The sequence below is a fragment of the Alosa pseudoharengus genome, unplaced genomic scaffold (genome assembly GCF_046254945.1).
Source record: "Alosa pseudoharengus isolate Yale_2024_CS ecotype anadromous, Long Island Sound unplaced genomic scaffold, YU_APseudo_1.1 YU_APseudo_1.1_scf_16, whole genome shotgun sequence".
NCBI lineage: Eukaryota > Metazoa > Chordata > Actinopteri > Clupeiformes > Clupeidae > Alosa > Alosa pseudoharengus.
This window is the reverse complement of record NW_027468630.1, coordinates 35,158,158-35,184,586: the sequence shown is the minus strand read 5'-3', so window position 1 is coordinate 35,184,586 and position 26,429 is coordinate 35,158,158. Positions and strand designations below refer to the sequence as shown.

The window sequence follows — 26,429 nt, the reverse complement described above, 5'->3', positions numbered from 1 at the left end:
TGAAGGATTCTCGAGGGCTGATTATGACGAGAATGTCAAAATGTTTCCTGTTTTATGAACTAATCAGGAAATGTCTGGAGATGGTCTTCCGTGCCTGCCGAGTTAATGTGCGGACTTTACATTGTTGCCATTCCTGGTTACAAAATTGTGCATAATACAGTTGGAAATAGTTCAGTGTAGCTCAGGCTCTAAAGTATTTTTTTTTTATCAAGACAAGAAATAACACTTAATTAATGTAATATTTTACCATATCTGACATTCTATCACAGATTCTCAAGATCTGTGTTGGCCTTGCACTGGTCTCAATCATGTAAATATCAGAAGTCGTGATCCCAAGTCTAGACAATTCATTTATTTATCGATCCCTTTGTAATGTCCTGTCAAACTCTGTGCCTACTCTGCTCCTGCTGGGGGTGCAGGGAGTCTCATAAGGCCTCACTGTGCACTAACGGAAGCAACAGTGCTGCAGTGTTGGTTCAGACAGAGAGGGTTAAAGCAGAGCTTTAAGGATCTCTGGTTCCAATGTTTGTGTCCAGGCTTGCTGTTATCTTGAAATGTTGCTATCTGCAACATTTTTTAGCTGCTTATCACTGAATTCTTTGATGTATTTCCTGTTGGTGTTTTCACATTCAGACCTATTTTTTTTTTTTAAACCAAAATGGGCCCTTTTAGGTTTTTGTCCCAGTCTAATTGAGCTGTTAATGATGCCTTACTCAGTGTGAGGGTACCTTGATCCTTGAATGGAGGAGTGTTCATATTATTATTTTCATCAGGAACAGGGCCAAGTTTTATGATTCTGTGGCTGATATTCACCGCTGGGTTCCCGTTCATGGGGTTTCTTGCTGGGCCGCTGATCCCTGTGCATACTGAGCAGAAAGGTCTGTCCTGGTGTCCTCATGCTGTTAGAATCTACAGTTATGCTGCTTGGTGGGTGTCATTACACCCCCTCTCCCCCCTCCCCACAATGTTTCCTGCAGACCAGGTCAGATGTACATTATTGAGGCCTGCCGTGCCTTTCTCTGGGGCGCTAACATGTAATTTTCCTTGTTCGTGTGACCACAATGTTAAAGACCTCTTTACAGGCCCGCAGCATGTGTGGAGAAATTGCTATCCTCTGTAGCCACAGGCAGACCACCTAAATGCAGAGATGGGCTCATCAAGCTGCCCTGGCAACTTGGGCCTGTTTTTTTTTTTTTACCACCTGGCTTTTTTTAAAGGACCGAGTGGATTTTTATAGCCAGATCACATTCAAAAACAATCTGGTCAGCACTAATAGGCATGTTGCCCTGTGGATTTTGGCTGAAGCACTGAGCGGTGGAAAGATAGTCTCTAAATCTGAGAACAGAAAAACACAGGCTGGTGCCCCACTCTGGTCCAGTCTTTGATAACCTGCTAACCGTCAACCGATATCTCACTCAGTCATCAGGGGTGCTTTCTTTTCCATGTGGAGTTTTTCATTTTTGCCACAATGATCTCTGAGCTGAGCCTGGTTTTCCACATCATTTTATATCACTGTTTGATTCCCTTGAAGATGGATGAGCCTTGTGGACATTTTTACAGCCAAATGTGTTGGATGCATGAACAATGAACACAGGATATTCTGAAATTGAAACTTGAACCTGAACAATCACAGAGGGTTCGTTCAGTTCCTTAGATCATGTGGCTCATCTGTGTCCAGGGTTGCCACAGTCTCACTCCCCATTGTTTACATTTCAACTAGTTTCTTTTGGCCTGAGGAATATTAAGGCACGCAAAAGTGAAAAGAATGCCATGTCAACCAAACATGCATAAAATGATACTTTTATTATAGCAGAAAGGAGTAAAATTTGATACGTTAAACAATACATTTAAAACAATACTTATACTCCCTGATTGTAGGGTCTCACAATCCTGTAATTTGCGGTTTTATTTTCACTTAGGGGTTCTGGATCTTTGAGCCCCCAGCCAGCCCTCCTGCTCCAGTCAAACAAACTGGACCTTGAGAAAGGAATCCCAAACACGTGCTCAACGCTCTGTCCAGGCACCAGCTGTTACAGTAGGCCTACTGTAATTCATCCTGTCCTGCGGCCGAAGCTTTGCCATAGCCTCTGCCTTTGTACAGTCCTGCTGTTTGTTAGGTCTGTCTCAATATAACCTTACTGTTAGGTCTGGCACAACTTAAGCCTGCTGTTACATCAGTCGCAGCCTAACTTGGTGTACCCCAGGCTAAGCTTTACACTAATTTCAGGTCTAACCTGAGCTCTGTAATGTAAAGCTTTGGTATTTTCCTGCAAAGTCTCCTTAACACTAAACTCCTTACTATCTCTGTTATAGGCTACTTACATACTAGACTCAACATCACCGCTCTGAGTGGTTATGCCCAACTAGCCTACTCTCGCAGCGCCATCTCTGTTTGTCTCTCATTAGCATTTCCTCTAGCCTTGGCGTTTTCTGGATGAGTGAGGAATTTATTTTGTTTTGGTATGTAGTTCACAACATTTGTACACCAAGGCAATGATCTTGCGGTGGGAATGTAGACATTCAGGAATGGCCTGTTATCCCTGCAGCATCCACATGTCAAGTGATGTGTGCACTCAGGGAATATGGGGACAAACAATCTTTGTCTTGTCTCTTTTGTATAGCAGGACTTATGTACTGCTGTTGTATTATGCTATTCATTTGTATTCAGGTCTTACCACCTCTGTCTGGTCCGAGTTCAGCCATTGGTCCAGATTGGGCCCTGTGACCTCACGCTCTGTTCTCCTTTCCCATCGCACAGCTTCCCGTCAGCAACTCATGTAGAGCCTCTCAGTTGCTAAGGGAAACAAACAAACGGTGTGCAGCGGCACTCAAAGGATCTCCGCAGGCCCTCTCTAAATAAACCTCTAAGCTGGCTGCCGTGTGTGTGTGTGTGTGTGAGTGAGTGTGAGAGAAGGTGGGGTATAGTGTATGCGTGTGTGTGAGTGTGTGAGAGAGAGGGAGTGTGTGTGTGTGTGTGTGTGTGTGTGGGTGAGAGAGAGAGATTGTGAGCGCTGAGGTAGGTGTGAACCTCAAACCTCCACCCTTCTCTTCTTTCTAGCACGCACACATCATCATGGGCCGAGCCTTGAGTAAAGGATACAGGAGGCATCCAGAGACCCACTGAGCATCAGCAGACTCCTACGATCTCCTTAAACTCATCTCCATTATATCATAGCCAGGTGTAATGCCCCCCTCCCCTCAGGAGAATAATGTCTGTATGCATTCCTCCCAATAGTCTCTGTTTCATGTTTCTTCTCAGAAAGTGAATATCCTATGTGAATGAACTCCTCCAGTAAAATCAGTATGGCCCCAATCATAATTTGATGTTTCTGAACCTGGTTTGAATTATTCTGTTGTGATGCTCTCTTTGGTCCCCTGACAGGATTTCTGTCCATAGAAATCAGGAAATAGTGTCCTCTAGTGGACATAGGTCACTATATACGTGAGGGTTTGGAATTTGGCAGACCAATGTCCAGTCCTGTGTAAAATATTAAGGTGTATACTTATGTTTGAGTGTTAGTACCAGAGTGTCAGGTTTTCTAATGCTCTGGTTAGTGAAATTGTCAATTATTTTCCACAGTTCTGCAATTACGAGTTGCATGAGATCTTATGATGTTAATACAAACATGGCACAACATGTTTTTTTCCCCCTTGTAGCTCCACCGCTTACTCCCTGCCACAGCTCATGCAGCGCTGGCACTTTTCAGTGGTACTACGGGTCAACTGTGAATCATCACAAGACCATGCGGCCTTTCCAACCAAAATGTTGCAAACCCAGTTTATTGAAGAATTGGAGCACGAGCTCCAAGGTAAACCCGAAACAGGCGCACTGCACAGGGGTCCTCGCCAACTCCGGAGAGTGAAGGGGGGGGGGGGGTGTCCTATTGTAAACCATATGGCACACTGTGAAGAATCCGGCCTATTCAGGAGAAGGTCCTGTCTATTTGAACTGCTGTTTCACCGAGGGTTTCTCTGGCGATGTGTGAAAGGACAGTTCAGTCTCTTGACAATAGAACAGTTTCTCTGTGAGTTCTAAGAGCCAGAAAAAAGTTTCATGTATTGGACAAAGAATAAATCCAGCAGGGAATTAATTATATATGCTATGTAGTCATGGCAAGGGTGTAGCACAAGATCCTGGGCCCTATGCATAGGCAGTCCTGATGGACCCCCATGTCCCCCCCCTGAGTCATGGAAGGAAGGCTCTTCATAGTAGGGCAGAAAAAGGCAGGAGAAAAATCCCTTTAGGACAAGGATTTTTCCGTTTTAAAAGCTTTTGCGGACAGATACTGTACAGGCTCAGTCTGAATATATAGCTCACATCCTGTCTTCTGTTGGTAATGATGACACACAATATGAAGAAAGCAAACAGTGTTGCCATCTGTCATGTATGATAGCTTCCCTGTTTGTTTTTGAGGAAGTAACCCATTGCTTTTACCTATTGCCTTTTAAAGTTGTTTCTTGAAAACAAGATGATTTTCTCATCTTGATGTTTGGAAAGCCTCTTTGAAAGACAAGTTTGAGCACAAATGGGATGAAAATTTCAACAGAAACAGATATCAGAAACAGCTCATATCCTGTATGATAAAGAAGGAATTACAGTATGATTTTGGTAGTTTACAGGACGGTCCTGACATATATTGGGTAGCTGGGTTGTTGAATCATCAATCTTTTGTAAGTAATGAATCGACTGATGGATGTGCTTATGTTTGATGGTGATTATGATGTCTATTTGCTGTCACTTTACAGCACTTGATCTCATGGACTGTTTATATATGATATATTATATGAGTCACAGCATTAACATCATGCTGTGACTCATGCCTCAGCTTCCTCCGCATGCTGAAGTCTTTGTCTCTGGGGATGCTGCAGAGGGAAAGACCCCCAAATCCTCTATTTTTCTGAAGATGCTTCATGTAAAGGCCCCAGTGATTAAACTCGTCTTGTATACAAAACAGGAGGACCTCTGTGTCCAACACAAGCAAAACAAATAAATCACAATCAAGGACAGTGGTGCCAGGATGAACCATGTCTTCAGAACATGATGTCTTCTGGTAACTTGCTTAGGTACTAATCCTTTCCTGGCCTCTTCACTGGGCTTCTGTTCAGCCAAGTGCCATAACTTTTTACAGCTTGTTTTGAAATTTGAATGCATTCAAATTAGGCTCAGTTGACACCACCTTCAGTCTCCCTCATAAACAGGCATGATATCGAATGTGGAAGCCATGCTGTTGGAATCGTTGCCACAGTAAAAACATCGCCTAGAGAGAATTAACACTTAGGATACACAATACAATATGTGCGGTCTGGTTTTTTGACATCATATAGCCTACTGTACAACAGAAGCCTGTAAGGAAGACCTGTGGCAATGCTGCTTCTCAAGACAAGGGCTAGTATGCCATGTCAAGACAAGGGTTAGTATGCCAGTCCAAAAAGGTTGGCAAATGGTGGCACAGTAGCCTATGTCAACAAGAGACTGCACTGTAATTCAATGCCATACTTCTGCTGGATGGGATCCTCTCTAACAAATGTAATGTAAAAATATATTTAAAAAAAACGCAAAAATAAATAGATTTACATAAATAAATACGCATACAACGGCATATAAAAAAATGGTAGTATGTTATACAGCATAATGAATACAACCTTTAAGATTGTGGCTTGTTTGCTAGCCTGTCAGGTGATCTACTTAGTTAATATTGTGCTGTCTACGGTATTCTGTATCAGATGTTTAATCGTTGAGAAGAGATAAGGCTCTTTTTGATTAGCATTAAGCTTTTGACGCGCGTCTTAGGAAGACGTCTCTGGTGATTTACGTTCTCTGCGTTTTCATTTCGACATCTTTCGTCAGAGCGCGCGGCGCTTGCCAGGAACATAGCCTTCTTGAGGGGGCACAGGGGGAGTGAACGGGATGAGAGCAGTTTTTTTTCGTGGTCCACAGCTCGGGTCTCATTCACTATAAAAGGCGGTGAACAACCTCCAAAACGCCAGTCAGAAGTCCCGGCGTTCCTGTGCTTATACCTTTGACCAACTGGTTTAACTATTTAGCTGCCTCTGAGATTTGGAAATTAGTCAGAAGAATTTGGGGATAACCGTGATCAAGCAGATATTGGTAAAATACTTTTTACGTTTATAATTGTGTATTTCAGCAGCTTGATTTTGTATTTTAACTATTATTATAATTACCTTGACCATTATATTATCTAACGTTGTTTCATTGTCTGTCAAATTGAACGATACAGATTAGGATATGTCAGTGTTTATTTAAAATACTTTAATGCATCTGTGTTTTCGGCTTCATATCAGCACTGCAGGACTGTTGTACTCTGGTTACTTTGAAGACATGCATGTTTTTCATGTGCTTTAATCTAGAATTGCTCTCGTTGTGCACATCGCTTGCTTTGAACATGAAAGACACCAGAGGGATGCTGGCACCTTGTCAGATCCAATCTAGTGTTGCCCACACACACACACACACACACACACACACACACACAGAGAAGGTGCAAGGGCTCAGGTCAGGCTTGTTCTCTGTTGCTGAGTTTGCAGAAGGAACCGTGCAGAAATGGGATAGTCTGTGAAAACAGCGCTATAAATCCACATGCTCCAGCTCCAAAAATGCTTATTTAAATGCAGCCTCCCTTGAGCAAATGAAATATCCATACTGTTTATGTTTCTCATTGTCTGCCGGTTGCATGAGGAAAGGGGACGGTGTAGTATAGAGGTATGTGTGATGCAGCAGATGCAGATGGTACTGAACAGCTACTGCATGTAGGCATCACAGACCCTGGAGGTTGGAATAGAAGTGTGTTAAAACCAGTTGTGAAAGTGTGTTCAAAAAGTAGTGTGTGTTTGTGTTTGTGCGTGTATGTGTGTGCGCGTGTGCGTGAGGACATGGATACTCTGACCAAAGTGAACGTTTGCCATGCGCACGTGTGTGTGTGTGTGTGTGTGTGTGTGTGTGTGTGTGTGTGTGTGTGTGTGTGTGTTTGCCTGGCTGCCACACCGGTATAAAATTCCGGTGCGATAAAGTTCCGTGTGTGTGTGTGTGTGTGTGTGTGTTTGCCTGGCACACACCGGTATAAAATTCAGGAGCGAGATGAGAATGGCAGCAAAAGGGAGTGCTGTGTGGAGCACCTCAGGTGATAGGCGTGGCGGCCAGGGCAGCGTGGCTGGACGCAGGACTGACTGGGTGTAAACGCCGACCTGGTGTCAGACCTCCAACCTTTCCAAAACCACCAAACAGAGAGAGAGAGAGAAGGAGAGGGGGATAGAGAGAAAGAGAGAGAGGGCTGGAGGAAGCGGTGTGATGGCAGTGGCTCCACTCTGTCTCTGGCCGGTGGGTGAAGTCCTGTTCAGCAGGCTGATTTAAGAGCTCTGCTGTTTGACTTCTCGCTGCCAGCAGGCAGTGGCTGTCACAGGCAGGCTGGCATGTGCCCCCGGGTGTGTGTGCTGTTCTCCACTGGCATTTGCCATGCACGCAAGACAGTGGCAGCACTCACACACACACACACACACACACAGCACTTCTCCGCCTGCCCTGATGAAAGAAAAAGAAGAAAAACCCTCATTCACTCTTTCAATAATTTCCTCTCCTCTCTGCTGCTCCCATCTCTGCTCTTTACCTCTCATCTTTTCTCTCCTCTCCTCTCCTCTCCTCTCCTCTCTACTTCTACTACTCTTTTCTCTCCTCTCCTCTCTCTTCTCTTCTCTCTCATCTCCTCTCTACTTCTATTACTCTTTTCTCTCTTCTCCTCTCTTCTCTCCTCTCTTCTCTACTACTCTTTTCTCTCTTCTCCTCTCTTCTCTACTACTCTTTTCTCTTCTCTTCTCTCTCTCCTCTCTACTACTCTTTCCATACTCTCTTCTCTTCTCTTCTCTTCCATCTCTTGTGCTGTTCTCTGCTGTTGTGCTGTTCCCTGTATGTTGTTCTCTTGTCCTCCTCCGGTCCTTGCTGGGTCAGCCAGAGGATGCTTTTATGAGGTCAGAGAAATGACTGATCTAATGAGAATGAAGAGTTTATGACCTGAGCCGCTCTTGTGTTTTGGCTCTTAGCTGTCGGCTGCGTAAATCCTTTCTCTTTCCAGACAGTGATTAACTCTCAAAGATTGCACTCTTGTAAAGTTCCGCACTCTTGTAAAATTAACGAGCTCGATTAAGCGGCTTCAGTTTTTTTCACAGCTGACTAAAGCTTTTGGAGGCCAGGTCATAGCTCCCATCACAGACTCCCAAAAAAGTCTAGTTTGAGCAGACATGGCTTTTAATTAAAAGTCATCTGCTTGGTGTTACTCGTGGCATGGAGTTGTAGAGGGCTGCCAGGTTTCAATTTGTTATTGTTATGGTTCTGAGTAAATCAGGAGAGATTGTTGTTCTTTTACCACTGAGATGAAACAGGCTTAGGGCAGACTGAAGGGGATCACATGCAACTGGAGTGTGTGATGACCCATGGTGATTTTAGTGATGACCTGAGAGGCCATAGAAAGGAGAACTTTGCAACTTATGCAGTGCATACTGTATGTAAAAATAAGCATGCACAGTTGCATCATCACATTCAGGTCAAACTCAGCAAGTAGCTCATCTGCGATAAGTTTTATTCAGCAGTGGAAGATGGAAGATTGTTCACACAGATTTGCATTTCTGTCAGTAGCCTTACAAGTTGTGAGGCTGCTCACATCTGTTCAAGTGGGCATGCCATTGCTGGTGTCATCCAGGCTGTTTGGGGAGAACAGGGTTAGTCAGTAGTGAATGGTGGATCGACATCTTGTGTGCCCTTCTAGCTCTGTCTATTTACCTGAGCCTTAAATAGGCCGAGGAACACAAGCCCACACTAAACACACTAGTCCACCCTGATGAGTGTCTGACAGCAGCTAGTTTGTGGGCACACATACATAGACAAGTTCAAGCTCGTTCAGGCGTCTGTGAAGTGTGCCTCTGCAGGTTTCTCACTGTGTGTGTGTGTGTGTGTGTGTGTGTGTGTGTGTGTGTGTGTGTGTGTGTGTGTGTGTGTGTGTGTGTGTGTGTGTGTGTGTGTGTGTGTGTGTGTGTGTGTGTGTGTGTGTTGTTTGTCTTTCAGATCCCTGTGTGTGTGCCAATAGGAGCGAAACATTGGAAAAGGAGTCCAGCTCACAGAAGACTGCCCACTGTTGTCTACACAGAATTTGGAGGCTTTCTCTCACACACACACACACTCTCGCTCTCTCTGACTTACACACCCTCTTAATGACCCACACATCCTCCATGCCCATGCTGCTCACCCTGGCACTCCTGGCGCTGGCTGCCAGGCAGACGGGTGCCCTCTTCCTGCCCGACTCCCCGGAGCTGCGGCAGCTGATGAGCCGCCTTCAGCGCGAGGCCGACAACAGCACCGCCGACGCAGACGCCCAACCTCACACGCGCCATCGCCGCGCCATCCCCTGGTCCGACCGCGACGAGATCCTCAAGCTGCACAACAAGCTGCGCGGCGCCGTCTACCCTACCGCCTCCAACATGGAGTACATGGTGAGTGTGTCACTCCAACCCACTAGCTCCAACATGGAGTACGTAATGACTGTGAGCAAGGACCTGGGCTTTAACATGTTTTAACCAATGTCAGTGTGGTCACTTTGCTTATGAAATTGGCACAAGAGCATCGGCAAGTTGCAGAGTTACTGCACTGGAATGTAATCTGGAGCGGTGATGCAGTTTCTTATGCTTATCGTTATTATGCAGTAGCAGGGCAGTGATGGTGCTTTGAGCACGTAAACCAGACCAAGTCTTACTGGGCTGGTATGCATTGTAGGCCAACGACCATGGTGAGGATTTTAATCAACTGACAAATTAGAACCCAAATACCACGTGTCAGGCCAATCAGTTGCTTCTCCTTACGTTTACTCAGTGTTGAGCTGCACTCAGAACCCCTGGATGTGAAAACCTGAGCTATGGAAAGACTGGCAAACCATGCAGCCAGGATCCCAGCTAATAGTGGAATCAACTTGTTGACCATGGCACCGGGAGGCGTCATTGTTTGAGCAAGGTGCTGAGCCGGTGAGGCGCGTCGAGCCGCGGTGCTCCGCTCCATGTGCCGCTGCCTGCCTCCAGTCTGGCCGAGGCTCCGTCACCCTTATTGGAGATGCCATAAATCTCCACGGAGCTGTTTATTGGCCGCCGTTAGCCGCTCAGCCCCCGTGGCTTAATTGGAAGGGACGTGTTGATTTTACTGGAGTAATCCTCTTTTGGAAAAGATGAACTCACCACGAGCGCGGCCGGGGCCAGCTCACTGAGGTGCTCTTTTCACGGCAGAGATAATTATGCTCAGTCTAAGCTACCTGCTGAGCGCGCCAGACACAGCGCCAGGGCCAGGGCCAGCCCAGAGCTGAGGGCACAGTGGGCACACAAAGAGGGTGGGGGCCTGGGGCCTGGGCAGAGGGACTGAATGGAGCAGTGTGAGCCTATGGTTAGACAGGAGAAGAATGTTGCATTGTGGGACTTGTAGTTCTAAAACAACGAGGTGAATTTGGCATGGTCTAATTAAATAGATGGGTGCATTGCATTTGAAGTGTTTAGAGACTATATTGTACAATATGTTTAGCGACCAGTGGTGACAAAGACCTCTAAATGTCTAGTCTGCTTTCACAGTCGAGTGCAAAAGGTTTGGTTGGACACAGTTGTTGCTGAATGAGAGGCCAGCCGCAAGGTAATGAGTGCATATTTGATGTGTCTGCGTGTCGGGCCCAGTGCGGTTTGAGCAGGGAAGAGAAATACGGTAGCCGCCCGCTCAGATTCTTCCAGCGTCCAGCCGAGGCCAGCACAGCCTCAGGGAACAAGAGAGGGTTTCAGCATGAGGCCTGGACCAGCTCTCTGGCCCTCTGGAGAGAAGAGAGGAAACCTGTGTGTTTGTGTGTGTTTGTGTGTGTGTGTGTGTGTGTTTGTGTGTTTGTGTGTTTGTGTGTGTGTGTGTGTGTGTGTGTGTGTGTGTGTGTGTGTGTGTGTGTGTGTGTGTGTGTGTCTGTGGGTTTGTGAGTGATTATATGTGTGTTCAGAAAAATGGAAGAGAGAGAATTGTGTAAGCTAATGTGTGTGTGACTCATTCTCTCTCTCTCTCTCTCTCTCTCTCTCTCTCTCTCTCTCTCTCTCTCTCTCTCTCTCTCTCTGTGTGTGTCTGTATATCTGTGTGTGATTGTGGCTGTGTGGGTGTCTGTGCACATTCGAGGAAGCGTGGGGAGGCTAACCACTGAGGCTCTGGAAATTTACTGAGTCAAGAGGAGCTTCAGTGTGTGCTCTCCTCTGAGTGTGTGTGTGTTGTGTATGTATATCTGTGTGTGTGTGTGTGTGTGTGTGTGTGTGTGTGTGTGTTTGAGAGAGAGAGAGAGAGTGACTGGAGGAGACAGGCCTGTGGAAGCAGCCAGACTCTCCCTTTTTGCCGTCTCTCTTCCCGCTCCTTTCCACAGGTGGAGGGAAAACAACACAGCGGCGGGAAATGTGTCTAATTTAACCGTGATTGCTGTGGATTTGTAGTGGAGGCCAGCCAGCCTCTGAAGTGCAGTGCAGGGCAGGCCAGGCGCTGTTTTACTTGCCTTTCAAGCGCTGTGTTCTCAGATCAGTTGTAAAGGAATTGTGCAGAGCTTTGCAGAGCTTTTCCATGTGGTGGGCCTGTGTGGGAATCAGAGTCTCATAAAATGGCCTATTAAAGAAAAGGCGTGCGTGTGCATTGTCTCGTGAAGCTGAGAGGGAAGGTGCTGGTATGCAGGGGTCAGCAGCAGAGAGGTGCAGATGAGCCACAGGTTTCTGCTTGCTCTGTGTTTGCCTTTGCCAGCTTTGGAGCAGCTTTTCTGACACTGTGTGTGTGTGTGTGTGTGTGTGTGTGTGTGTGTGTGTGTGTGTGTGTGTGTGTGAGCAGGTCTGGGATGACCAGCTGGAGCGATCCGCCACTCATTGGGCACACCAATGCATATGGGACCATGGGCCCACGGATCTCCTCATGTCCATCGGGCAGAACCTGGCAGTGCACTGGGGCAGGTAAGCCACTCACATGATGAATATCATGATTCTTTAGTGTGCATATGTGCACTATTGTAGATTTGTTTTAGTTTTATGTTCATTTGAATTTCAACCTTACTGTGAAAACCTTCCAAAAAAGCCATTTTAATAGTACTAATATTTACCTGATCTGATGTGAGTTCATTGTATCTATAAACTACATATGTCGTAGTTATGTATATTATAACTATATGACTAGCATTATCATCACCATGCATTATCGCACATAAATCCATTGTTCCTCCACCCCTAGTCCTGGACCCCCACCCTCAGTCTTGTGAATTCACCACCCTTGCTGTACTTCCTTCCCTCTTTTTGATATACAGTCTTCTTCTGACACGCCCCCCCACCCCCACACACACACACACACTCACACACAGACAGACTCATGCCCCATTGCACACACATTCCAACATCACTCAGAATGCCCCCGATACTTATTGAACAGCATGGACAGTGTTTGGAGAGGGAACAGTGTTTACAGTACAATACCTATTATGTAACCACTCAGTAAGAGTGAGTGAGTGTATGTGGTGTGGTGTGGTGGTGAGAGAGAGAGGGGTCTGTCTTTTGTACACTGTTCTAGAGCACACTGTGCTACTGTGCTAAACCCCACAGCAGGTGACTTCCCAGGAATCCTCTCTCCTGTTCCCCAACTGGTCCCCAACCTCCTTCTCTCTCTCTCTCTCTCTCTCTCTCTCTCAAACTTTCTTCCTTCCTTCCTTCCTCTCTGTCCATCCAAGCAAATCATTTGACGCTTGTCCAAGCCCCTTCCTCTCATCTCCTCCACCCATCTGTGTCCCTCAGCTCCATATAAAGGCATGTTCTCTGCGCTGCCGCCCGGACGATTTGTCAGGGGGAGCGTCAACTTGTTTGGGTTTGCTTGTTTTACGCAGGACAGTGCAAGAACTCCTCTCGAGGATGTGTGTGTATGTGTGTGTGTTTGTGGGGAGGAGGGGGGGAGAAGATGCAGTACTAAAAGGGAATCAGTAAAGTCAGCACACACAGAAGGCGGCCATGTTGGATTTCATCCCAGCATGGTCCTGCCTCTACCCACTTACTCTCTGCACAGCATCTGCATCTGTGCTCTGGCTGGATTCTTATGTGTTCCTTCTCCCCTGTGTCTGTCCCCTTTCTTCTCTTGCAGGTATCGCTCGCCAGCCTACCACGTGCAGGCCTGGTACGACGAGGTCAAGGACTACACCTACCCCTACCCTCATGAGTGCAACCCCTGGTGCCCTGACCGCTGTTCTGGACCTATGTGCACCCACTACACCCAGGTGAGTTATGGATTTGATATTCATCATTTAGATGATGCTCTTATTTAGATCGATTGGTTAGATCCCTAACCACTAGACCATCACCACACCACAGAGATGAGAATAATTGATAGGCTGTAGAGTAGGTCAAAAGAGCCACATATATCCACAGAGCTGTTACATGAAAAAAAGCAAAACAACAGAGCCATTTTGCAATCGGGTTCCACTTAAGGCTGTCAGCATCATTATTTTGACAATAAGTCCAAACTGCCCTCTGAGCGTGTTGCTAATGGGTTTATTTGCGTGTCTTGCGTGTGTTTTGCATATGCCATACGTCCTCTCATCTGAGTTTGATATGTAGCACATGTGACCCGCATACGTACAGATTCAGGTATGTGCAAGGGTTGTAGAAAACAACATGTGTGGCGCAGCTTCTGCAACTGCACCCAATTAAGCAGAGGCAGAGCCCTTTTCACAAGCGCACATAAACACATGAAACAGGTTCCAAAAGAAAGGTGGAGCCTCTTTGGCCGATCACATCATTCTTCCATCCCTCTCTTTACTCGTTTTTTTACTCAAGAGAGGGGGAAGACTAGGATGGAGGAGTGTACGGCTGGCCTGCTGTCCCCTTAGACTTTACTTTGTACCAGGGATGGGTTTGTGAAAACACTCACCCTCCCTCCCTCCCTCCTTGCCTCCGACTCCAACTCCCTCTCAGAAACCAGGTCATGAGCATCTGGAAGCCGTTCCCAGACTCGTGGATCACTTTCCTGTTTGACCTGGATTCCTTTGAAGGTTCCGGAACGTGGGGAACAATGCCAAGTCCGTGCACCCACTCCCCCTGTTGCAGCCCCTCGGATGCACACAATGGGAGAGCGTTCTAAGTAGTTGAGTATCAGGGTTTGGCGTTCAGGATACCCCGACAGTGGTTAACATTTCTATAAGACCTGAAGGGCCTTGGTGATATATTCCTCAGTGCCGTGTCAGCCCCAGAAGTGTCAGAGTGACTGGAGGAGTGTGATGGTGGAGAGCGGTAGCTTTGCTGAATCACTGTCTCTCAGTCGTCACCCTCACTGGCCTCTCCTTGGCTCGAGACGGGGAAGTACATTCCTGAGGCAGGGAGAAAAAAAGTGAGAGAGGAGGAGGAGGAGGAGGAGGAGGAGGGGGAAAAAAAGCTTTCAGACATCTCTGTGTGGCTGGATGCAAACCCACTGTGCAGTATGTGTACATTTGTGCGTGTGAGGGAAAGAGAGAGAGAGAGGAAGAAAGAGAGAGAGAGAGAATGGACTGAGTAAGCATTTCTCATTCATTTTTTGGAGTTGAAGTGGCTGGCTTGCTGACATGGCCTACCCCTGGTGAACCCTCTGCAATTCCATACTCATTGAGAAGAGGGGAAACAGCTCCAAAGTCAAAGAGGATTAGGAGAGCTATGGCTGCTTTATTTGAGTGGCTGGCCCAGAGGCAGGTCATGAAAAACATCACAGACGTTCACAGGAAACAAGCTGCTCTCTGGGTTAGACTTGAGGTCCATCTCCTTCCTGTGGCAGGCGCACAGTGAGAAGGGCCCTCTTGGCCCTCCATTAGGGCCCCAGGGGGCCATCAATCTGCCCGTGGTGGCACTGTCTGGGAAACACTTCCTCACTCAACAGACCTGGCAGACCTGAGCAGGGTGAAAGAAAGGGGGATGGAAAGGGTGAGATAGAGAGAGAGAGAGAGAGAGAGAGAGAGAGAGAGAGAGAGAGAGAGAGATGGAGAGAGAGGAGAGCAGTGTGGGGACTGACTACTGTTTCTGCTTGTTTTAAAAGCCTCCCACCATTAGAACTGTTGAGACTCTCTGTCTGCCCATGCCAATCGTCAAAGACAAACACTCCCATTTCAGCAGTCCCTCTCCCTCAGCGTCCCCAACTTCCGTAAACTGTGAACAGAAATGTTCCAGCTCAACTGAATGCATGTTTGAATGGTTAAAGGGTTAAAAATGATTGAAGACATACACATAACGCATGTGTGAATAGCTCAACACATAAAAACAATGAATCTATACTTAATTAAACTATAAATTGATGTTTTCCCTTGTGTGTGTGTGTGTGTGTGTGTATGTGTGTGTGTGTGTGTGTGTGTGTGTGTGTGTGTGTGTGTGTGTGTGTGTGTGTGTGTGTGTGTAGCTGGTCTGGGCAACTACAAGTCGAGTGGGGTGTGCCGTGCACACGTGCTCCCGGATGAACGTGTGGGGAGAGATCTGGGAGAACGCCGTCTACCTCGTGTGCAACTACTCCCCCAAGTAAGCACCCTTTTTCTCCCACACCGTGTGCACTGACCTTAGCCGACATCTCCAGCGTTTATCCCCATGCTAAAGGCATTTCCAATGGAAGTATTTATCTCACAGCTAGCCTTCCATGACACATTGAGAGCCTACCATTTTTCCAGCCACAGGGAAAATAATCAAGGTGAAGGAAAGAAAAACAAGGGCTGCCCTGCCTCTTCTTTTCCAGATGGCTCTGATGATTTAATTGCCAGTGGGATGAGGGAGGGGTGGAGTGGGGGAGGGAGTTTAGGCTCTGGGCTCCGGGGAGCTGGAGGACATTGTGATAGTGTGAAGAGATCTGTGACAGCCAGCAAGGCCATTATACTGATCTCACACGGCCTCTTCTGCTCATGCTTTAGGGGCAACTGGATCGGAGAGGCCCCCTACCAACATGGCCGCCCTTGCTCCCAGTGCCCACCCAGCTATGGAGGAGGATGCAGAGACAACCTCTGCTATAAGGGTGGGTGTGGAGCAGTCCTCCAAATGTGTCACTGATTGCATTGTAATGTCATGATATCATTGTATCATAATGTAATATGATAATAATAATAATGTAATTGTAATATGATAATGTAACTATGAATTGTACAACTTGTATGCTTGGGGACTTGTGTATGGGGCTGACTCTGTCCATCTCTCTGGTCCAGGAGACACCCAGCGTCCTGAGACAGAAGACATGAATGAGGTGGAGAGACAGCAGGTGCCCATCCAGCCCCGCATCACCACCACCAGACCCAAGCCCAGGCCCAGACCCACCCCTGCCAGGAGACCTTCAGTCAAGCCCTCCACACCAAGATCTACACAGTTCCTGGGTCAGTTTGGAGAGATGTTCATAAATATAAAAAAAAAATGTTCTTATCTAGTATCAGTGTTTCAACAGCTGACTTGAAAATCCTTGAAGGCTAAAATAGCTTTGTACTGATTTGCAGCCCAGAATATTAAATGTGAGACTAAGATGAGAGACAAATGCAGAGGATCTACCTGCAACAGGTCAGTATACTTCTCACATTCATAAAGTACCTACACTGATACCAGTCCTGCCACCATACTCACTGATTTGAATGTCTTTAACAGGTATAAGTGTCCTGCTAACTGCTTGAACAAGAAGGGCAAAGTATGGGGTACACTGTATTATGATGTGGTAAGTCTTCTACTCTGAGTTTCCATAGCAATAACACTATATGTGTAACCCTTCAAAGGCATTTTTCACTAAAAGGCAATGGCTTCTTCCAACAGCAATCAAGCATTTGCCGTGCTGCAATGCATTATGGGGTCATCGACAACAGTGGCGGTGTAGTGGACATTACCAGGAAGGACAGGCTACCATTCTTCGTCAAGTCAACAAAGAATGGCATTGAATCTTTCAGGTATGGTTTGGGTAGAGGGATGATGGAGAAAATTATAGTGATGGACTCCTGTAAACAGACAGGAGTCATCATCAGTAATGTGTCTTCAAAACTGCAGGACAGTCTTCCATGAATGAAACTAATCATCATAATGTATGTTTCTTTTTTCAGCAAATACAAACCTTCCAATGCCTTTGTTGTGGCGAGGGTAGAGAGTAAGTATCTTTAATCAGATTCAACAGCATGCCTTCTCTTTCATCACTCTATATACTGTGAAACTGGGCTGTAGTTCATTGTTTCATAATATCTCATCTTTTCCCCTTCTCTCTCCCTCCCTCCCCTCCACAGGGCAATCAGTGGACTGCTATGCCACAGTAGCAGAGATATGTCCATATAAGAAGCCCTATACCAACTGCCCCAGGTAGATATTTCTATTTGTATTTCTATTATATTAAAATGCTTATGATAGAAGCAGAGTGCATCTCAGTAGACCACTTTTAAAACCTTCATCCCTCATACCAGAGATCAGTCCAGTGTTTTAGGCCAATACCGAGGCTTTGCATTATGGTATTACTGGAATGTTTCATATTTGCAATAAGCAAAACCAAACTGACCATAGTTGTCCAACTCCATACATATAGTATGTAGCTGAAACTAGAACCCACAAATACACTTCAGGAATGCTGCAGAGTCTCTGCCGAGCACATAAATGTACCGATGCTCATTCTGTCCTGTTTCACTAATCGTCCGTGTCCTCTGTGTCCTCTCCAAAGGGTATACTGTCCATCGCGCTGCAAGAACCAGCCGTCCTATTGGGCTCCGGTGGTTGGAAACAGCATGTACGCTGATGTGAGTACACGCCGGGCTCCTCTTCTCCGGGATGGCGGGGGCATATGGGTTTCTGCTCTGACCTGATTTATGGGAACTGGCGGGGGTGGTGATGGGGAAGGGGGGTGATCGGGTAATGTTAAGCGCCAACAAACACTTAAGAGGCTGTGCCGTGCCGTTTTTTTTTTTTTGTGGCGGCGGCGACCGCAAGAGCGCCTCCGAGAGGCGGCGCAAAAACACGCTCGGAACGCGTGCGAGCGGTGCAGTGGAGTGGTGCAGTGGAGCGGAGCGCAACGCGGCGGTGGCCAGTAATGTCTCTGACAGAAGCGGCTGACCGCATCCAGCTGCTGATCTGGAGAGCTGAGCTCGGCTCACTGACTCACTGCTGGCACCAGGGCCAGCCCAGGCACTGGGATTGGACCAGCACCGGGCCCAGATCTGAAAACCCCTCATGCTGTGAGGGAAGCTTCCACTCACCACCATCCCTTTGTAATTTATCATTTCATTCCAAGTTTTAAGACCCTCTGCTCAGGGACTGGGGACTGCCCAGACACTGCATCATCTTAATTTACATTAGCCCTTACATAAGGCATCCTCAATCACTGCAGGGTTTCAAACCAGCTCAAGCATGGCCTAGGAAAAAAAGTAACAGTAGATCAGTTTGTGTTTAGCAGCAGATTCTCACCGCTGCATTAAGCCGAGTATGTTTCAGAGCTGCTCAGCAGACGCACATGCTGTGACAGGCTCTCTCCACTAATGGAACAACTGTCCTCAGACGTCTGGCCTTGAACAGGGAAAGGAAGGATGGTTTGGATGTCCACCAGCTTAGCACTCCAGACTGAAGGGTGGAATAGCATCCCTGTCTGAGAACGCCATGCCCAGGAATGGTGTCTTGGTGTCATATGCTGCAAAAAATGAGGTGTCATCCAAAGTTGACATTTGGAGCTCGATTCACAGTGTCTTTTACAAGATATACGTCCTTTCCATAAGCTTGAGCCAGCCATAGGCTGCATAAGGAAGCATATCATTCTTGGTCAAATATTTGAATTTCAAAGGCTAGTCCTCTATCTTCTTTGAGCTGCCCCGTGTGAGTGGGAGCGGTTGTCTGAACTCATTGCCCTTACTTGAACTTCCTGCCTTTTGGCTTATTCCAGCAGCATTCCACTGCAAAAGCCGCACTGCCGTCCAACTGGCCACACATCAGTGCACTCCCGAGGGACCTCAAACAATCCCCAAACTCTCTCACTGTTTCAGGGACCTGAGGCCAGCATTCACAGACCAACCACACCAGCACGTAGATGGATGGGCAACCCACCCCACCCCCCCCCCCCCCGAAAAAAAAACCCTTGAGTTTGTGAAAATACAAGAAAGGGGCATTGTGATAAAACAGCCTCAGTGGGGACTGCTTGGCAGAAATCGGCAGGAATGAGGGAGCGAGGGGGGGGGGGGGGCAGGAATGGTCCTGGTCCAAGGAGGGAACGTGACCCTGCACGTGCCTCCGTGAAGCAGCTGAATGAGCTGGCCATGCAGGCGTGTGGGTGATAAGACTGCTGGACGTGGCCCGGCTGGAGCTAGCGGCACCATCCGATAGGTCAGGAGACTCAGGCAGCTCTGATCAAAGGCCCAGGCGCCTTTCAGTGTCCCGGGCTGCGGTTGATCAGCAGAGGGCCTCAGCAGTGATCTGAGGCGAAGCACTTTACTCCCTAATACCAGTGATGTCAGTGGTCTGGGCTCCCCACAGCTGAGGTCATGTGTTTGGAACCAAGGCCATTGCCCTTATATGCCAGGATTACAAGTGGAGGTTGGGAGAGTGTTCATTCAGTTAACAGGGAGTGGAGGATGCCTTTTTGTCATGTTCTTGTAACGAAACTAGTAGAACGGCACCAGCCAAGGTCATGTGTTGACACATACTAACGCAATACCAAGTTTACACAAACTAACTGTTCTTAGGAAGCCGACTGTAACATCAACATTATGAATAGTTAAACAGTTTGTACATTTTCACTAATAACAAATACTGTGTCTTTTAGAGTGCTGAAATGTACACTGTACCTTCTATGGCTTTTATTTAGATCTAAATTAGATGAATGCATTCGGTCAGAGCAAGAGGAAAACTGGTTGTGATTGGTCATTACTAACCAAGGCCTTTGCCTCCTCCGCAGAGCTCCAGCATCTGCAGAGCCGCCATCCACGCCGGGGTGATCAAGGATGAGGGAGGCAATGTGGACATCCTGGCCCTGGAGAGGAAGAAGAGCTATGTCGGAGTTCTGAAGAACAGCATCCAGTCAGACAGGTACCAGTACTGCCCGCTATGGCCGCGATGCCCTTGCTCCCTTTCCCCCTGCCCCTGCCCCTGTCTCTGCCTCTGCCTCTAATCCATGGTCAGATGCCCAGGCACTTAGAGGCTCAAGAGGGCCAAAACTGCGCTTGGCACGCAGGGGCGCAAGAGTAATGGTGTGGTTTCCGCATGTGGACGGACCACACATGGACGCTTTGCTTACTTTAGCCCAGTTCTCAGTGGTGTGTGTGTGTGCAAAGTTGCTGCATAGACAGAAACCCATGTCAAGCAACGAGAGAGAGAGAGAGAGCGAGAGAGAGAGAGAGAGAGAGAGAAATCCGAGCGTCAAATCAAACAGCTCAAGCTCAGCCCTGATTGATCTGCACCTCAATTAATAGCTACTGTACATGTCTCAGTGGTAACAAGATGGGGCCAACAAAAAACGCTATAACAATGAGTGCCATTGGAATGGATCTATTGCCTTGACAAGAAGATACACAGTTGATTTGACGCAACCTTCATGCATGGGAGGCTGATGTGGTCAGGCATTTATTAACAAGGAAATAATCGCACCCTATCCAGTAACTTGTGGATGGAAAAGCTGTCGGGGGCTCAGTGGTTCCCCTTGTATCAGATAATTGCGGTTGATTTGGGGCCAGTTGAGGCCACGGTTACCCTTACATTAGCAGAGATGGCAAAGCTTCAAGGCCGCTCCACTAATGAATTAATAACAAAGCCATCAAGCCAAGCACAATAGTCAATAGTGGCGGCCAGAGAGGTCAGTCACGGTAAGTGAGGCCATAACATAGGTAACAATGAGCCAGTGTTTGAGTCATGCTTTCCAGATACATCCAAGGCTATTTCACGACATAATACGAGTCCCCTGTGCAATATTAGAATAGCTTCTTATTCAGCATAGCCATAACCACTGTCCAAAATGGCACCAGGAAAAGTATGTCAAATATTAAATGGCAAACCAGAATGGTTTAAACAGGTCTATTAAAACTCCCTATTTGGTTGAGGTTTACGTTTTTTATGCTTTAGAGTTTGTATGCTGTCATCCTACCATGAGCCTCTTTTTCTTCATAGATTTTTCTTCCCAGTGTAATACGTCTTTAAATATGCTCTCTCTCTCTCTCTCTGTTTTTCAGTAAGAGCAGTCATGATGGGGGCTCATTCCGTGTCTTCGCTGTGCGAGAGTGATAGCACACATACGGAACCTCCTATCCATCCCCCAAACAGCGTTCGGACACTCTGAGGCCCTCTGGACAGGAAGTGACCTTATGCTGTGTGCCACCATAGGTCTCACTATCTGGCCTCTGTCGACTCGAGGGGGAATGGGACCCCTGTACAGGATAAATGGATTCCACTTCTAGTCAAACAAGTGCACTTTTTAACATTTGAGATAAGAGATCGGCCAACTCACGGAAGCGACCAAACAAGGAAGGTTCCTCCATCACTCCTTCACTCGTATAGACTGCAGATGTTTATATTTCTGAAAAGGTTTAGTCTTACACATAGTTGATACAGATTCTGTGTGATCGCAATCACATTTAAACAGCAGTGCTGGTTTTATATGTCATAAAATATGTCAACCTGAAATCAAATAATAATTATTATTTTTTTGTTTTTCAAAATTATTTTTTCTGTCATTTTTATAAAATTATGTTTGTTCATTTTATAAATTGAACTCTAAATTGTTGATGATCACCATACACGGGAATGTATATTGATCACTCTGTATTTAATCATTTTGTACAGACTTTTTTTATTTGAAAGAAAAATCTTGTTAAGCTTTACATCTTTATAATTTCAGCTTTATTTTTCATGCTTTTTTTATTTGCCTAGAGATCTAAAGAGTCCCTACCATTCTGGTTTAGCTGTATGTGAGTGTGTGTGTGCATGTGCATGTGCATGTGCATGTGCATGTGCGTGTGCGTGCGTGCGTGTGTGTGTGTGTGTGCGTGTATGTGTGTGTGTGTTTGTATTTGAGATAGTGAATCTGTGTGTGTGTGTGTGTGTGTGTGTGTGTGTGTGTGTGTGTGTGTGTGTGTGTGTGTGTGAGTGGGTCCGTGTTTGGCTTGGTGGAGGAGGCTGGACAGACGGATGCGTTGAGTAGGTAGAGGAGAAGCAGAAAAGAGAGGGGGAGGGAGAGGCAGACCTCCAAGGAAAAGAAACCCTTCCTGAACAACCCTCCCATCCCTTCCAGAATCAATAGTGTGCAGACATCTTAGTAAAGGTGCAAAAACATTGTAACAGTGTTTCTTCCCCTTTGAGGCTCCGGGTGCGTGCATAGACAGAGAGTGTCCAGTATGCTGCTGCTGCTCTCACAGAACCCCACTAATCAAAGATTATTGTTCCAAACTACATTTACAAAAGATCACAGCCAAGCATGTCACATTCTGCCCTGCACACTCGGTGAAATACAATCATATAGTAATTACAGCAAATGTTTATTTCTCCCACGTGAACTAGTGAAATGTACGAGCTCTTTTCTTTTCTCACAGTAATAAGTATATGTCAAATCCAGAGTTAGTTTCTCCCAAGAGTAATTTAAGTGAAACTTACATTATGTTCCAGGCACTAGGAAAATGATTTATATTACAAGTGGGCATGCCTGATCCGTAAATCTCTACTGCATAGCAAAGTAATAAGATAATGATAATTATGCGGGAGGTCTGAGCTTGTCAGACCGCTGACTCAAACCTTTGCTAGTCCACACTTTCTCTTGTCCTTGTAGGCCACTTGTAAACGAAAGCTAAAATATGCAAACATGTCAGTATGTAGGTACACATGCCTGCAATGAACTCAATGCCAGTTGAACTCACCATGCTGCTTGCTGTGTGTCTCTTTCCTTTTTGTATTGGCTACCTCAGTCCTGTCGCAGCGTTTCATTTCAAATTGAACATTTTGTTTGAGGGGAGGGCAATCTCGAGTTTTTTGTACAGCTATGGAAATTGTTTACTGTAAATACTTTGGTGTTTTATAAAATTGTCTTCTTTGATGTAAAGCTATCTTTCTTTGTTGTGTAGTGGGATATCTATGTCTGGCTTTATACAGACAATGGAGGGTTTTGTATTTTTTGCACAATTTGGAAAAAAAAATAAAGTTGTGATAAATGAGCTTGTTGAGTTAATGTTAATGAGTCAGGGTGAGGATGTGTCATCAACTTGGCTTGATGTGGTAGCAAACCTTCAGTCAGAAAGTTGCATCTGAATCCATCTGGCCCGGTCAGCAGTCCAATCTTATCAGGTTTATCCTGTGCAATTTAGGTCAGAGGATCCCTTAGGCCTGCCCTGCCTGCAGCTGTCATGTGACACTCTGGTCAACCTGAGGTGGAGACGTGCTCGTCCTCGGACCACCCAGGCAAAGGGGGATTATCCTTGGACGCATTGTCAGACCACGAGCTCACACATTCATTTTTCTCTGGAACTAAAACTCCTGGGCAGAATCAGGACAGCTTTCAAGGGTTCAATAAAGACAGGAGTTTATTGTGAGGTCAAGAGCTCTGTTCTTTGTCCTACGAGTGTACCAGAATCCCAGAGGGGAAACCCATCCAAGCCAAAGCTCTGAGACTTGTCACGTTTATAGATGTGTGTTATGAGAGCTGGGACATACTGAGGCTTGTCAATTAACATGGAGAAGAACCAAGACAAACTCATAAAGGAGAATTACCTTTACCTAATGTCAAACAGATGCTAGACTCTAGGTAGAATATTCCAGTTGTTTTTATGTTATGAAAAGATCTAATTTAGTTTTATTTGAACATGAATGAAAATGTGACTGAATTGCAGCACAGAAGTGCTGTGAGAGATGAGATAAAATACAGGATGAAACTGTGTCATTTAAGGTATATAATAATGACCCTTATCAATTTCAGTTAGTGCTCTATGAATCTTAATAAGGATCAAAAAAGGAATTGAGCTTTTTTTAAAAAAATTTTTTTATTGCAAACACCATTGACATTACAGAAAATGCAACACATACAACGACATGCACAAGAATACTACATCGGACAAACAGATGTACATTACATAAACACATACTGTAACTTAACAATACATCACATTGACATGGCTTATTAACACACATAACATTAACAACAGAAAGGCTAAGGATGATTTGCGTCCAGGATGATTACAGATATGATTATCAGGGATGAAATTGATGACCGGAATGACAAGAAGGGGGGGGCTGGGGGTGCGGATGGTAGCTCTGAGAGTGTGAATGAGGTGGTGTTGGGATGGGGGTGTGGGTGGGGGGGTAAGGGGTAGTGAGTGTGTGAGGATGTATGTGTGTGAGTGTGTGTGTGTGTGTGTGTGTGTGTGTGTGTGTGTGTGTGTGTGTGTGTGTGCATATGTGTAAGGTTGGCTTGCTGTTGGGCCAGAAGGAGAGAAGCTGGAACACAGAGAGGGAGGGTTTCAGAGGAGAGGAGTTGTAATTATTCTGATTTGAGTTTTTTCTAAGCTGCTTTCTGATGCATTCCTGTGACGATGGGCGGTGGTAGTGTAGTGGTTAAGGAGCTGGGCTAGCGTGCAGTAGCCTGAAAGTTGTAGGTTCAATTCCCAGCTTCCACTGTTGTGTCCTTGAGCAAGGCACTTAACCCCAAGTTGTTCCAGGGACAATGTGATCCCTTGTAATATAGCTGACATATGTAAGTCACTTTGGTCAAGAAGTATCTGCTAAATGTAATGTAACTAGATGTACCGCGTAGCGGTACAAAATATGACCGCCGCTCAGTCCTGCACATCCATTCCGCGAAAATAAATCATATTAATGAATTTGTCTCCATCTTCTACTCCATTCCTCACTCTTGAAACTTTTGTGTATGCTTGTTTGAAATGTGTGTTTGCACACATTCCGCACACAAAGTAGCCTACTGGCGCTGCAAAGGTGAATAGATTTGTTTCTGGGCCAAAAAATCTGTAACATTGTTATAAAACCTTTAAAATCTCTAAACAATCACAAGTAGGGCAGTTCATCACAGTCCATCCATTGCAACTGGACTGATGAAAGGTACACCTGTAGGCTACATTGTATTTGGGAAAAGCAGAAGGTAGCAGCATAATGTATTTATTTATTTATTATTAAACAAAACAATCCCTGTCAGTTCCATGCAGTTTTCAACAGCTATCAAGAAGAGAGGTCATGTCATGGATTTTTGTGAATGTTTCTTCTTCTACATATGCATAAGTTTAGTCATCTAGTTCAAATGATATTCAGCTTTATTGTCAATGCACAAATGAAATACCAGTAGTCTAAAACAAAATGCCGTTTTTCCCAGTGGTGCAAATAACTGACATGTCCAAAGGGCCTTCATGAAATGCGTTGCGAGACTGTTCATACACATTTTAACGGGCAAAGTTGAAGAGCTACTCTCCGTTATTGTTTGTGCAAATAATATGCTGATTCATGTTCCCTTGCATTTTGCAACCATGAGGTCAATGGTTAAGCTCAATCTTTTGACGCAATCTTTTGATTTTCACCCAGCCTAGTCCATGGTAGGCGCCCGATAGAAATATTGTTTAATTTTGCGATTGAGATATCCACGCACTGGCGCCCCCCCTGCGACGTGTTCGCCCCCCGGTTTTAGAGCTATTCTAAATGCAAAAATGCATAGAGGGAGTTATGACAAAACCGTGACTGTTAACAAACTATAAGCTATATAAGGTAGGCCCTATGCTAGGCCTATTACACAACACAAATTGTCGCTAGGCTATGCTGGCGACCCAAATAAAATCTCCGTTGGAACCAATGGCTTACACCTTACAGTATCAAGCTGCCACCTCTTGGCGAAAAAGTTAATAGTTTTGCATATCAGTAGTAATACATTTCACGTAGCTGTGAATCACGGAAAGGGCGAATGAAGTGGACACTTCTAAACGGAACCCAACCCACTGTACAGTAGCTCAAGGTCTGTGGCTAAAGCAGCCATAATGAAAGCGTTATCATTGTTTGGATACTTCACACACACGTGTTTTTTAATCGCATAGACTACAACTACCAAGCTGGAATCAAAGCACATCGACTCCCCTCTCACACCCTAAACACGCACTTCGAACAAACAAAAAGCGCCTCAGTCTCACGGAATAGCCATAGGCAAAACTGTATCTGACCCTTGTAACGTTGGTACTAAATCATTCATCGCAAAGAATGATTTTTGTAGCACGTGCAACAAATATGTGTAGGTACAGCCCTGCCCTGAATACATCTCAACGTGCGCTCTAAAACATCTGGTTTAAATGGAGATTGTAGATCATCACGGGATCATAGACAGGTTATCTTTCAGGTAGCCTATATATTTTCCATTAAAAAACCATCACGTAGCGAACGTGTTGTGGCTAACTCACTTAGCTCCTGTTAGTAGCCTAGGTTATGGTCATAAACAAATGAGATGACAGTCG

At 45.9% G+C, this 26,429-nt stretch overlaps 1 protein-coding gene across 1 annotated transcript; it reads left to right on the top strand.

Annotated features, from left to right (window-relative positions):
• The first annotated feature begins 5,933 nt into the window (after positions 1-5,933).
• On the top strand, positions 5,934-23,088 carry crispld2 (cysteine-rich secretory protein LCCL domain containing 2). Its single transcript, XM_076287868.1, has 15 exons — positions 5,934-6,109; positions 9,071-9,495; positions 11,873-11,991; positions 13,160-13,292; positions 15,434-15,549; positions 15,933-16,033; positions 16,221-16,385; positions 16,503-16,563; positions 16,648-16,714; positions 16,810-16,940; positions 17,091-17,134; positions 17,268-17,340; positions 17,693-17,768; positions 19,910-20,040; positions 21,177-23,088. Exons 2-15 carry the CDS (start codon positions 9,217-9,219, stop codon positions 21,226-21,228), a joined length of 1,548 nt encoding a protein of 515 aa, XP_076143983.1. The 5' UTR covers positions 5,934-6,109; positions 9,071-9,216; the 3' UTR covers positions 21,229-23,088.
• Positions 23,089-26,429: the final 3,341 nt, after the last annotated feature.

Bases quoted from the DNA above. Each gene is read 5' to 3' on its own strand.
- crispld2 (XM_076287868.1), top strand. From the start codon at position 9,217: ATGACCCACACATCCTCCATGCCCATGCTGCTCACCCTGGCACTCCTG. The intron at 9,496-11,872 runs GTGAGTGTGTCA...GTGTGTGAGCAG, and splicing joins CCTCCAACATGGAGTACATG to GTCTGGGATGACCAGCTGGA. The intron at 11,992-13,159 runs GTAAGCCACTCA...CTTCTCTTGCAG, and splicing joins CTGGCAGTGCACTGGGGCAG to GTATCGCTCGCCAGCCTACC.